Genomic DNA, 14,778 nt, shown 5'->3' on the forward strand with positions numbered 1-14,778 from the left:
TAAAGTTGTAAATTTTACAACAATTTTGTTGCTATTAAAAAAAAATAACACAAAATAAAATTTGCTCCAAGAGCGTGAAAAAATATGTGCGCATCATATAAATAAATAGTGACGAAAGAAAATATTGCGAGGAGTCTGCAATTGCTAGTCATCACGCAGTGCCAGAACCGACGGGAACGTCGTCGATCTTTTCCTTTTTCTGCGCGAACGCGAGAAACGGCCACGTAGAGCCCGGCAAAAGTGGAATTCTCATTAATTGACGCGGTACTAATTAGACTTTTAATTAACGAGTCGGAAATAAACAACGATTTGCGAACAGATGTCGCATTTCTCGTATCTCTAATGATTTAACTACCAACAGCGAGAGAGAGAGAGAGAGAGAGAGAAAGAGAGAGAGAGAGAGAGAGAGAGAGAGAGAGTCATGTCGACCGCCTATTAAATGCACATAAATTTGCGCACAAGTCCTCAGTGGCGATTAGCATTTCGCGGAGAGCCGTGACGTGACGTGCGACTCATCTTCGACTTTAGTACTAAATGCAAAGTACACAAGTCCCTTTTCGGATTTTTTTCTCCGCAATGCATTGCTTAATACGATATGCACGCTTTCGTGGGAAAAATCTACCGCGAGACGCGACGGAGCTCTCTGCATGCATATTCGATTATAAATTTAAAACTCTCGTCGTCTCCAATTATAGTACCTACGTCTGGATAAAGTCTCATCCTTCACTATTGGTCTAATGATGCAACCGTGTATTATTTATTCGATTGCGCGTCCTTCGCGTCGCGTCTTTTATTATACGCTAGCAACGTAGCTCCGTTCTGTCTGAGAAACGCCTGCCTTAAAATATGTAATAACCATTTCAAACGGTTGACCTACCGTCGCGATGCTAGATGGTTACGTCTTCGGGGACATAATGCCTTTGGCGTTTGAGTGTCGAAGTAGGTACAACAATTGTTCGTAACATCGTGGGGCGCGATATAAATCCCCGGGCGTTATTTCCGCGACGTGTATATAAATATCGTCGGTAAAAAGAGAAAAAAAAATTCTTCCTGACACAAACGTCACCGGCTAAAGTCGGCACTTTCCGAGTCTTGAGTTTCAAGGCTCTCGCATGAAACTCGATGCCGAGTTGCTAGCTAAGGGCGGAAATTTATACTGTGTGCATACGCGCTCTTTTCCTTCTCTCTCTCTCTCTCTCTCTCTCTCTTTTCGTGGCATTTCCTTTTGAGTATTCGGAAGTAAAGCAATCCCGGTATCAAGCTTGCTTCCGTGGCATAGAAGTGGCATAGAAGACGGCGGAGAAAATAGAAACACCTAGGGACACGAGAGATGTCCACGAATTGCTTTGAAAAATACGAGATCAAACTGTTTTGATCGAAGACGAGAAAAATGCATTAGAATCGTTAAAAAATGCCAATGTTATAAAAATATAGGATACGCAAAAATTGTTGCGCATTTTGTCAAAAGAGTATTTCCGATTATTATAATAATCGAAATGTTCGTAAAAAAGATTTTTTTACGGGTATAATTAAAGAATATAAAAACATGATAAATATGCATAGTATATATATATATATATATATATATATATATATGTATACACATAATAAAGAGAGATTTCAGAGTCTATGAATAAGGTAACTATATGCTAAAGATATCGAATTTAAACTAGCCGGTCGATATATAGTCAATATAAGTCGTGAAAGTAGCTTTATGTGGCACTATCTATACTTCATCTTTATGTACATAAGATTCTTTTCATTGGTCTATCCGAGAAATAAATCTTGATAGTGAATTATGTTCTCAAACGCAATAATAGAGAAAGCGAAAGTTTGAGAAAGAATATCGCATCACGAAGGATTAAAATATTTTACTCTAAAAACGAGACCTATAAAGGTCGTTTATATAACAAAATAATGGGAAATACGAGTTGTATAAAATATATATATAAAATCTCTCTGAATCTCAATTATATATTATTGAACTATCCTTTTAAATTTGCTGGCGATTTATCGAGGACAACGAGAGCGAATAGAGAGCGAGTGAAATAACAATATCAAAAAATTCCAAAGTCTCAGTTGCACATGTATGTAAGTCAGCTACTAGACAAAACAAATCTCGAGGTTCCGCGCTCGCTCAAGTAGAGGATATAAGGGGACACTTATCCGAGAAGAATATTTCTCTTATAGCCGACCTTTACTATGTACCGAGAGCACAAGATATTCGCGATGTAATAACGTTGTCTTGCAGTATCAAATTACTATACGGGATCTCACTATGTGAGATAAAATACAGCGATAAAAATTTCGCTTTCATTAAATGAGATGAATAATGACAAAATAAAAAACATACGTACGTTACAGAAGAAAATTTTTGAAATTTTAATATGCATTTTCTAAAAATTAATTAATCCATTTGCGTATTGAATAGTAGAAAACTTGCACAACATCCCTTCTGTTGAGGTAAAAAAATATGGTATGTATATGTTTTATACACTGCGACAAAAATAATTCATTAATCATAGGGAGTATGCGAGACTATAAATCCATGGGAACGTAGTTTACAGCATATCATACTTTACCTGTTCTGCTCCGGGACAAATCCTATATTTTGTCAATATTGTTATATGCTTACCCAATGTTTGAAAACACAACATGATGCGTTAATATTAATAAGCAATTGCGTTAACATTCCCTGTTCTATATGTCAAATACTCATTTACCGTGTCGAAACATTTGTTCTAATTCTAGTTTAAAATACTGGTAAAAGGACTAACAATAGCGCGTGTCGATTTTAAAATAATTCTCACAAAAGTATTAAAATATCGAAAACGAGAGAGAATAATTCGATAATTTTTGCACAAAATTAATTCAATATTATCAATTTTATAGCAATATTTGAATAGAATAAAAATAAAACAAAACATTTGTAAAATAGATATTTGTTACAGTGTACAAATTCTTTAATTATTAATATTTTCATTTTGCTTAACTGCATTTTATATCGAAAAACAATGTTGACACGGAAATCTCGGGTTCGCAAGACGGTAAAAGATGTTCAACCTACGAAGCGTTTCGTTCCGGTCTATCGGATGTTAGATCGGGAATCCTGTTTCGGCTATAGAAATCCCTGGTTTTGCTCGATCGAGCAAATCTCATGTCCGGATAATCGATTTGGATTCTATTCGGTCGACTGTACCAGTGATTAGCAGTCATCGGCACGACGTGACGTTTGTTCTCCTCGTGTATCTCCGCCCAAATGAGACTTGACTTGGTGCGATCGCATCGCGGTTTACTCGGATCGTAGGGAGTTACGTCGTGCAAACGATCGTAACTCGATCTCGCGTCAGCGATTCTCCTCTCACGCTTGCGATTGTCGAAATACGTCGTCGCATATCGCTCGATCCACGGTTCCGCCTTAAATTTATCGTCTCAAAAATATACAAATACATCCGCTTGCTAACTTTATTTAATTTAAGAAACTCTTCTCTCCTCGCTTTACAGAGTTTTATTTTAATTATTATTTCAAACATGATTGTGTGATAAGACTTACTCTATATCTTATGTGAATATTTTATTATTTTAAATGTAATGCGAAGTAACAAATCCCGTATAAATGTCTTTTTTTACGATATATGTTGTAATATGTTGTAAATATCACACTTTTATTTTTTTTTATGGCGTTGCATTATCTTCTACGAGAATATCAAGAAAGAAATGTAATGACAGGAATTAGACAGTCGTACTTACTACACTTAAAAGTTTTTCCTTTTTTCGTATTTTAACCTCCTCCGCTCGCATCCGTATCCATGGCGTGATAAATTCAGTACGATACATGTTATCCAATATTCACTGACGATGTTTGCCGAAATACGCATTACTTACTATGTAAATAATCAATTTTAAATGCGGTATTCTTTATACAAAATATACGGGAAACGTATGAATAGAAACTCATTATGAAAGACGCACGTGAATCGTGAATTGCACCGCGCTTTAAAAGAAATGCGTCGAATAACAGCCAGGAAACGCCATCTTACGAAACGGGCAAATACTCGGAATGTCATTAGTTCAAATAGTTTATGTCGCATGGCGCTGTCGGTACACTCCCGGCGTAAAGCACAAGCATGATATGTGCGTGTATCAATTCAGAAATATGAGAAAGAAATGTAATTAAAGTAGGAACAGGTAATATGTATGTATAATAAAAGTAATAAATATATATAAAGGGAAAATATCTAAAATATATAAAAGTAAAAAAAAAATATATATATATATATATATTTTTTTTATTTTTATATATTTGATATATATATATATATATATATATATATATATATATATATATATATATATATATATGTTAATTATCGAGAAATATTTGTTTTTGAATATCAACAAAGAAATGTAATTAAAATAATAACAGGTAATATGTATAATAAAAGAAATAACTACATAAAGGAAATAAAATATATATAAAAGAAAAATATATAAAACATACATGTTAATTATCGAGAAATATTTGTTTTATTTTATTTTATATACTGTATGCTTATATATATGCTCATATATAGACAGAACTTTATTGTTGTTATTCATAATCAAATCTTATTTACATTCGAGAGCGTCAGAATTAATGTGATTTATATAATTTGAATGTACGTAATAATTATATTATTTTAATTATAATTAGTCGAAACAACATTAGTGGCAGTTTCTTATCTGTCATTTGAGAACTTTGTTAGTCTAGATGTATAAATTTTGTATATTTGTGTATAATATAAAATTCGGCAAGTATAGGCTGACAGATGATTCTAAGCTTTTATATTTTTTATACTCATTGTCAATAAAAAAACATGGTGCACAATCATAATAATATAAGTTTACAATTATATAAAGATTAATTAAAGAATCATTTTTAATCTAATTTTTCAATTATATCAATGTTTGATAAATACGAAAGAAAATTCTCTTTATCTTTCTTTCTCAGCGAAATTAAAATTAATTTAAAATTTATCAAAGTGAAGCTAAAGAAATTCCTTTTATTTATTATTTAATTTTATATCGTAAAAATTAATGGAATCCCGCGGTTCGTAAAAATGTGTGAAAAATAAATAAAAAAAAAAATTTTTTATATATATAAATCTCTATACATAAAGTTAGTATTTTTAATCATGTTTATATTTAAATAAATTTTTAATTAAAAAGGTTTATTTTAAATACGTTGAAACTTTCAATTAGATAACGATACATATAAAATTTATTATGAATGACAGAATCGTATTCTGTCGTTTTTTTCGATCAATATCATAAACTTTATCAGTGAACTAAGTTTAACGCAATTACATGCAAATGCATCTCGTATCATCTTCTCTTGTATATAAAAAAAGACAAGACTAAACAAATATTTGATTTTAATTTAAATAACCAAGAAAAAAGGCAAGAAAAATAAAAAATCTTTTTTCTTACTTTTGGCATTTTTTTTAACTTTGTTTGAAAAAAATGATTATCTAACTTTAAGATTCTTTTGCTGAATATATTAAATTTTATATACATCAGTCTACGATGTTTTTTCGCAGGTCAGTCCTGCGATTCAACGTAGACACATATCGCACGTTCTAAACTCTTATCACAAAAGGACATACTCGGGAGATGCACAATGCGCTTTTTTCGCTCGTTCTCATTTCCGAGTAAAATAGTAACATTTACAGTTCACAGTAAAGTCAAGCTGTACTTATGAATCTCATACAGTCAATTATTCATTTAGGTTTTTCTATACTTTGTACAAAATACTTTTTTTATAAGGTTTATTTTTAATTTAATTCTCTTGTGCTCAATTCTTTATCTTTTTTTAAAAATTTTATTAACCTTCATATAAATTATATATTTGTTAACTTTTCTTTGCAAACTTAATTTAGATGAATATACGCGTTTGAAAAGTGGAAAGAAATAAAACCTCTGCAAAATGGTATATGAAATATTGAAAAATTTCCTTCTTTTTCTAAATTTTCACGATAGTGTTGGCACTGCAGAAAATCAAACCAACTTAGTTCGTTCTGCGCTCTTTCGAAAATATTCGCAGCTGGTGTCTGTCGCGATTCTCCAACCAAATCGAATAAAAAGAGTGTCCTTCCGTCCTTGACGTATCCAAAAGATGAATCGCTCGTTGCACCGGTGCACCATATAGGGTCGCATTTCTACGAAGCAATCATCTGGCTTCCACAGAATGCTAACTGGTAATTAACAATTGCCTTTCTGTTAAAATGAAATTTCTGCTCTCGATGTCGGTACGTTGAGAGTTCGAAAATTTACTGATTTGCTAATAAAGCTCAGAAAATAAATTAAAAAAAAAAAACGATTATTTTTCTCTTGTTAAAATAATTAGTTGACGAGAGGTGTGAGTTTAAAATTAGCGTTTATTTAAAAAAAAGAGAAGAAATCTAACGATTTAGATTTTTTACATCAATTATATTTCATGGCTTCTTTTTCGACAAGTAATTGGAACGGTCCTCTCTTACACTATTCAATAGGAATATAGCGTGTTCTCTTTATTGACTTTTTTATACCTTTTATTATTTCATTAACAAGAAATCTATATGGTAGACGTAGAGAATATAGTGCACGACAATCTACGTAACAGAATTGAATTTCCGAGTAAATTGTATTTTGCGGAGCTGTTAAAGCGACGCTCTGAAAAAAAATGCAATAACGTTAACGACGAAAATCGATCTCGTAAAGTCTGGGAGCGTCTCTTGCTACGTAAAAACTACAACTACAGAAGCTTCGATTAAAGCGCATTTGCTTAATTTGCGTATACGGTGACTGTTCTTTTTGTCACGTTCGTTACGTCGCCGACGTGCATCGGGACGAGGCAAATCTAGTCAAATCAAATTGAACGCTTGCGTTGCGGTTAATTATCTAATGAAATTAGTATGAACAATCATCGGAATTGCCAGCAGAATTTCTGACCTATTCACGAATCACGTTCTATCGTTTGCCAATTCCCGCTTTGAGGTTGATTATATTTTTTCTCAAAACTTATATTAGATATGCGAAACCATATAAAAGAAACCTGTATTGAAACCATATGTGAGAAAAGTTCTTTGAGTAGAGTCTCGCTTTTTAGAATAGCTACTCATACTAACAAAGTTGGTGAAAAAAAATTCTTTCGTAAAATTGTTTCTTGCTTTAACCGAATTCGATTCAGCACAGGGAAGAGGACGGCTGTTTTATGTCAGCAAATCTTTCGCGTTTATCCCTAGCTACTGGAAGAGGAATCCGATCGAGGAATCGTATCGCTGTGCAAATCGTGCGCTATCCTCCAAAAAAATCTTGATCGTGACGATCTCGAAGGGAGAGAGAACAAAGGTATACGTTTTCACGGAATATTCGTATTCCGGATACGCGATAAAATCCGCGCGAGCCGTGTTATCGTAATTCTGTCGGAAAATATGCTCCGATCTAATTTCGAGATAACAAAGCTCGAGAGGAGAGCTCGATAAACTTTGAAGAAAAAGAATCCGCCGTTTCCTCGGATGGATCGACCCGAAAAAATTGTTCGTTCTGAAAGGCGAAGGCGAGTAAGCGTGTATACAGAGTTCATACGACACACGAGCTTAATCAGGTTCGACTAGTTGGCAGGTGCGAGCATCGCAGGCAAGAGCGACGAACTCCTGGTCTCCAAGAAACTACGTGGTTTTGTTACCTGGTGCAACAAGTCTGGACCGATATGTAGCAAAATGTTGCTTTGCGATGTGTAGCAAAATGTCTGCTCTGTGATAGCTCTCCGCTTTATATATTTAGAGAGAGAGAGAGAGAGAGAGAGAGAGAGAGAGAGAGAGCTTTGTCTCTCATTTAACAAATGGAAAAACTTTTTTAATAAGCAGGACGCTTTTCGCTGTCCGCAATTTCCTCGCTGGACGTTTGTCCATCCAACATTTCGTCGTACAATCTTCCTGCAAGCGCGTCTGTCATTTTCCTGCTTGTTAAACTTACTAAGTCAATTCCTGAGCTTGAATTTTAGTCTTTCCGACTGACGTGTCGATGTGCAATCTTTCACGAAAAATTCCGGCTACGCGCGTCCGACTGATCTTTCCTTCATGTAAGTAAACTAATCTTTTACTGTTATGCCAGACACGACAGGCATTTTTGCCATGTCTGTGACTGCGCCTATATTTACCGTGGTTCACGTTCCAGGGAGGCGTCTCTTTCCCACCTCTCTTCTCTCTTTTTCTTTCATGGAAAGTAGGGACCCCGCGGAATAAGCGCATAGAACTCGGATCCTCGTTACGACCGGCCTCTACACGACCGGCGTCGAATCGTCGAAGCGTTCGTGTTAATGGCAACGTGTCTCTCTGGTATACCGTTAAAGCCACCGCGATGCCCACTGAACCTAATTAATGGCGCGTTCGCGTTGCGCCGGATACACCATCACTACATCTATAAGTTGACCGGCCATTGAGGATGACGCTCTCGAGACGCTCACGCACGTGCTACCGCTCAACATCCGTCTTACTGGCTGTCACGCTATTACCCACCGCACTTCAACTACTTAGTAGATAGGCACGGCTGCGTGAATAGATAGACGGCAGACAGCCGGCACGTGCGAGCGTTCGTATCATATTCACGCTCGTGTATTTAAATATGTATACAATATATGTATTATATATATGTACATATATACATGTATGCATGTATAATTATTTCTTCCTTTACGTTATGAACCGAAATCTTGCGCTTCCGGATAATATATATAATAATCTCACGTTGCATTCCGCAACGATCCTTTCGAGCGGCGCTCGATGCCTACGTAAATCAGAGACGTTATGTGCGGATCGTTCGATCGACTTGCAAATAACACGGAATAATGTGTAACTGCCTGTAGTCTCTCACGTCGATTCCGTACTCGGGATATAAGATTAAGTATCTCCGTGTACTCATACTTAATCACGAACGGTAACATCGTAACACTCATCGGTTCCGCTCAAGTAATGATTTATGTTTCCCACGCGCGTATACAGGATGTAGCAAAAGTTGCTTATTACGTTCACGAAACGGGAGCGACGGATGAAAGAAAGTCGGCCAAAATCGACATACTATCCTATTTTTCAATCTCTAACTTTGCATCATATTTAATCATGGTTTTAATAATATTGTTTTAAATTTTTCAGCAGATAATTTCCATAAGAGTGGATTAAAATCAAGATCTCTGAAAAAAAATTGTCGCATAATTGTCGAAAAATTATAATGAAAAAGATAAAGAAGTATATATAATATAACAGATTAAGAAACCTGTAGAAAAACGTAATATCGAATGTAATTGCTAAAAAAGGATATTCTTCTCTATTATCGTTATTTATGTTATTTAGTTTGAAGAAAATTAATTACAAGAAAAATACTTTCGAATTTTAAGAACTCCCGAGTCCGATTTAACACGTAAAGAGGCAAACAACAAATATACAAACTATGGGCTTGTGTTGAGTAAACTAATTAAGCGGACCATGTCAGAGAACTCCGGTAAAACTGCCGCTCTCAACTTATCGTTGAGAAATTCAGAGAATACTTGCGTATGTATGTTTTGATGCTTTCTTTCACGCAACATGTACAACGTATAGTTTATTCATGTAAAGAAATCTGCGATGAACCAGCGACACGTGTGTTGACTCTATCCAAAATACGCGTCGTGAATCTTCCAAGTACTAATTCATTTAGCACTTTATACAAAGAACAAGGTAGATTCTACTTGGGAGTTTGGCACGCATAATCGCCGGTGTACGTGCGCCGGAATGGCTTCTCTCGTAATGTCGAGATAACCGAGTTCTGAAGGAAACGCGGTGTCAAGGGTCCGGGTCGAGGCGTGGCACGGCGTGTTCCGTGTAAGTCGCGTTGCGAAGAGAAGCCGTTGCCTCGTCTACCTCGAGGAGACGAGGCCTTCTTCGTCTTTTCTTTCGCGCGGCTACAGCTCGCGTGACGACGACGATACAACAATAACGACAATCGTTGGAGTCACTCAAAGTTGATGCTTAGTTAAGTAATGGGCGACGCGAAGCGGAGTCGCGAGCTAAACAAATAATAGGCCAGCACTCGACGTGATGGCAACGGCCATCGATTCGTCGTCCTTTTCTCCCAGGTAACGGGCTACCTCGTCTCGGGACGGCTAATTCAGCTCTGCCTCGGAAATGAAGGATGCGTTTTACCCACTCGAGCCACAAGTCGCGGAGTACGTGTCCATTGAATACTCCATACGGAATAGCGATCTTGTGTATAGCCGAGACCCTTGATCTCTCTCTCTCTCTCTCTCTCTCTCTCTATCTCTCTTTCTTTCTCTCTTACATCCCCGTGACGCACGTTGTTGTAAGTACGAGAAACTGCGGAAGCCAGTTTGTGTTCCAGGTAGCAGTCAGCATTGCGGATGAAAAGAAGCGCAGAATCGATGCTTCTCCGGTGGTTAACTGAAATTTGCTTCTCGTCGATGTTTGCGTTCCTGTAATAACACAACATCGTGTTTTAATGATATTTTCCTAACGTAAATTATAACAAGATGTGAGCGAATGTACGAAAAGATATATACGTGAAACAGGTCCTTAAATATACAACTTGCGTTTTTTTTTTTCTCTCGTCGATATTTGTTAATAATAGACGTGAATTATTGTCATTTTTCTAGATAGCGACATCGCTCGTAAATATCTTGATATTAAACACCGCGATTACTTGATATTTAAAACGCAGATACATGTTAAGCATCATATGAATGCCATTTGTAATTAATGTGACGTGATTATCGTTCGAGTTTATTTATAGATGAAAACGGGGAAGTAGCAATTACAAATTGTAGTACAAAATTGCTATTTTACGCGTAGGAACGCATTCAATTAACTGCATGTCGTTCTACATACAGTCTTGCCAATTGCGTAGCATACGCATAACATGCTTAACGTCCGGCTGTTCCTAAATCCTGATTTTGATTGTAAGACTAGATAACGGGTACATCCGTACATCAATCTCACTTGATTTCAGACACATGTATATCTTTGAAATTACCGCATCGTTTCACTAAGCGGCTTGCACGTAACATCAAGTAGATTTAAAGTTGCAATCGTCCGACTTTTCTCGTTTCCATTTAATTCCTTTATTGGTACACGCACGCTTTTGAAGATCTTCAAAAGTAAAATTTAAATCTCATATCAAACAAGGATAGAAATTATGCTCTCTGCCAAACATTTCTCGCGTTTTACCTTGATATATTTAGTTATCGCGACAATGGCTATTATCGTCTTTTACTCGGTTTAAGATTTAAGAAGGCGCGACCTTGACCCCGCGCAGCAATTTCCGTCTCCTTTTTTCCCTCTTTTTCTGTTTTTTCTCGCTTTCTATCCGCATTCGCTTCTCTCCTCGGAACCTCGTTGATCTGCACCAATAATCGCAATATCCGTATGCGCGATATGACGCGTATCGCCGCGTATTCCGTCGGTTTCACCTACAAACTAGCTATAGAACTTCAGTACCTGAAATGAATGTAGCTCGCGTGCAAACACGTCCGACATGATTTGAATGGGCCCTACGAGTATAGTAATGGCATTATTACCTTCTCCCGAGATGAAATATTTACACCTTTAACATATTTTAACGATTTTCTGCAAGAGCCATTAATTGAAGGAGGTCAGCAGACTTTTGCGCGAGTAAATATCGATTCATCAGGTATCTTAAATTTTTCGTCTTAGAAGAATCGATCAAGCATCAAAGTATTTGCCATTACGTATCGTGCATATCTAAACACTCGTGAAAGTACCTTGGTTTAAAGAATTAATACTGCACAAAATTAATACTCCTCGAACGAACATGTCTGTACTACAGGGTTCGCTGGATATTTGCTTGAGCAAGTATCGGCGTGAGTGCCATTGCTAATCGTTTGGCTCTTCATGGACTCGACACAAGGCGGCTCACGTCAGCCGGCGGTATCCACAACGTATATGCACCACTTTCGAACTTTTGACCTGAAAACGAAGAGTATAGTCGCATGGGGAGCACGTAGCCGTAAGTTAACGCGAGGCCTGTAGCAGAGAGATGCCACTAAATCTCGCTCAAAGTTCAAAGATACTCGCTCGACCTCCGGGGCAAAGGTACCGCATAAAATATCCGCATGTACCTGAAATTCAACAAGAAGGCCTCTCAGCAAGCCCCGCTACCGATATTGTTTTTTTTTTGCTGTCGGAAATACCGCACTATAAAATTATATTTAAATTTAAGATCAATTAAAATATAATATTTACATGGTTCGACAGAAAAAAAACTCTCACAAAGGAACAGCCATGTAATATTTTTCGTGCTCAATTTTGCTTTCGTAAGTGCTCTCTGTTGCGTAATAATTTTAAGAAGAGCCAAGAACGCGAAAAAATATAAGTACCGTAAATAGCTCTCGCCATTAATTATTCGGCAAATGTAAATGAAATTATAATTCCATTAATTAAATATAGCCAAAAAAAAACTGTTTAAGAGCTCAACATGTGGTGTGGTCATTAAAGCAAATATTGATGAAACAAAAACGGTAAATAAACGAATAAATGCTAATAATATAATAATAGTAGTAGTAATAGAAATGTCTCTTTCCTTTTACGGTCCAATTATAAATGTTTTGTACGTGCTATATTTTGACATCTTTGTCGACTCATTCACGCTGGGCTCTATCTAAGAGTGCCTGAGAAGATACTATCTCTCTTGAAATATATCAGACGATGACGAGTTTCTATACTTGAACAATAAAATACTATATGCTTGTCACTCCTGTAAGAAACGTCAAAGAGACCTTGCTCGTTCGAATTGAAAATATCTAAACATCGACACGATTCATAGATTCTGCCGCTATTAATCGCATATTTTAAATTGACACCAATAATTGTAACCCAAGGCGAAAGAGTCATGTCTATTAAAGACACTGGGCTCAATATTTACCCCTGAATACGAATAAACTGAAAGAAGGAAAATCAGAACATTTATTCTAAACTTTGTTTCCGCAATGATTGTCGGCCGTTGTTATCGAACGCTACGCAATTGACATACGATACGTCGCGCGACGTTAATTGCCTCGACGTTGCCTCGTTACTTGATAGAACAGCTTGCCTTTTGATTGGCCATGTTCATTGATATGCAGCCTGGCAGCCTTCGGGAGTACTCGTCGATACAAGAGAACAAGACAATGGCCGGCGACGTGTGTGTATGACCCTGTTCCGCGGACGAAAATGCGCGTCACGTGCGCCCGGACGTGGTCTGCGGCTACCAGCGCGTCTGGAAGTTCAGCGATTCGGATCAATGGTCCGCGGGATACCAATATAAGATGGCTGAGAGAAAGGCTAAGGGCGCCCTTTCTTGTGAAGCCATTCCATACATTACTATCTCGAATGATGGATGGCCGAGATAAATAGATAAATTCGTGATTATACCGCGGCGGAGAAATCTTTTCTTTTTCACGCTCGTTCTATTGCGTATGTGTGTGTGTGTGTGTGTGTGTGTATGTATGTGCGTGCGTTACATCTCTTTAATATATCATTGGTATTTATCGAGCGTTTTCGTAAATAGCTGAGAGCTACGAGAGTTACGTCTCGGAATAATCGATCGGATTATACCGTGTATGCTTGGGACTCGCAACTGTGTGATCGCACATTGCGTGAGAGAACACATCTCGCCCCAGGGCATTCTACTCCCAGAGACAAGAGTGACTAGAGATGGCAAAGAGAGAAGTGCTGCCTTTTAGGGCAGTTAAGTGCACAACGACGACTACGACGGCGCGACTCTTTGGCGTTTCCTCGTCTCTCCTCATCGCCTCTTCTCCGTTCGCCTTCCGTGGCCTCGCCTCAGATCGGATCGACCATCCGTCCGAGCGTTCTGCTCTGCCTCTCGCACCACATGAACGCGTTTATGTGGACGATCCCGCGACCCCGATTTTTCTTAGAACGCGCGAAGAACTGCATAGCGAGTTTTTTTAGCGCGGTCGTGAAAACGGAAATTGTTTTCCTTTTTCTTTGATCGCAAAGATCACAGTCGCTTGCCGTGAGTGGCAAAGCAACGCTTACTAAACTGAGAGTTACTTTGTAAGCATATATATATATATATATATATATATATATATATATATATATATATATATTAAATGAATATATATAATTATTATATTATGCGTGCATAGTAATTATTCATAATTTTATTATACATGTGTAATAATTGTACGTATATTCGGAAAAAATACCGAACAAGGATAAGAATAAAAAAAAAAAAAGAAAAGTGTATAGGTGACAATACCGATGATTAAAGATGAGGCGACGTGATAATTTCGATGATGACAAGGGTGGAAGAGATCCGCTTACGAAATGGCTCATTAAAATCTAGAGAAAATGTAGAGAAGCCGATTGAGAACGACCAACTGACGTCTATGATGATCCTAATTAGATAATTTCTAAATGCTTTCTACTCAATTTTCTACTCCGAGAATATACTTCACCGTGAAAACTCACTTTAACGATCAAGGAGTCTTTGATGGATGGTTTACTACACCGGATGGTTATCGAGACATTTATATAGAGATCAGGGTGATTAGAAATAAATTTTAATACGCTGGAGGATAATAAGTTTCTCACCTCAGAATCTAGGGAGACACGTAGAAAAGGTAATTGAAGCGAAAAGATCAATTATAAAATTTTTTAATGATAGACGAATAATAATAAATATAGTTCGCGTGATTTCGGCATTTAATTTGATCCGATATCCGGGAAGGCACGCCGCGCCGTC

General features: G+C 36.9%; 2 protein-coding genes across 4 annotated transcripts in view; one reads left to right on the forward strand and one right to left on the reverse strand.

Annotated features, from left to right (window-relative positions):
* M (zona pellucida domain-containing protein miniature) overlaps positions 1-14,778 on the forward strand; it is a 258,694-nt gene that overhangs the window by 220,279 nt on the left and 23,637 nt on the right. The window lies entirely within an intron of this gene.
* Positions 3,038-3,949, reverse strand: LOC140672091 (uncharacterized). Its single transcript, XM_072903929.1, has 2 exons — positions 3,751-3,949; positions 3,038-3,417 (listed from the first exon to the last, which is right to left on the reverse strand). The coding sequence occupies exons 1-2, from the start codon at positions 3,835-3,837 to the stop codon at positions 3,064-3,066; spliced, it is 441 nt and encodes a 146-aa protein (XP_072760030.1). The 5' UTR covers positions 3,838-3,949; the 3' UTR covers positions 3,038-3,063.

This window comes from Anoplolepis gracilipes, chromosome 12 (genome assembly GCF_047496725.1).
Source record: "Anoplolepis gracilipes chromosome 12, ASM4749672v1, whole genome shotgun sequence".
In the NCBI taxonomy this organism is placed as follows: domain Eukaryota; kingdom Metazoa; phylum Arthropoda; class Insecta; order Hymenoptera; family Formicidae; genus Anoplolepis; species Anoplolepis gracilipes.

Bases quoted from the DNA above. Each gene is read 5' to 3' on its own strand.
- LOC140672091 (XM_072903929.1), bottom strand. From the start codon at position 3,837: ATGTATCGTACTGAATTTATCACGCCATGGATACGGATGCGAGCGGAG. The intron at 3,418-3,750 runs GTAAGTACGACT...GATAAATTTAAG, and splicing joins AGGAAAAACTTTTAAGTGTA to GCGGAACCGTGGATCGAGCG.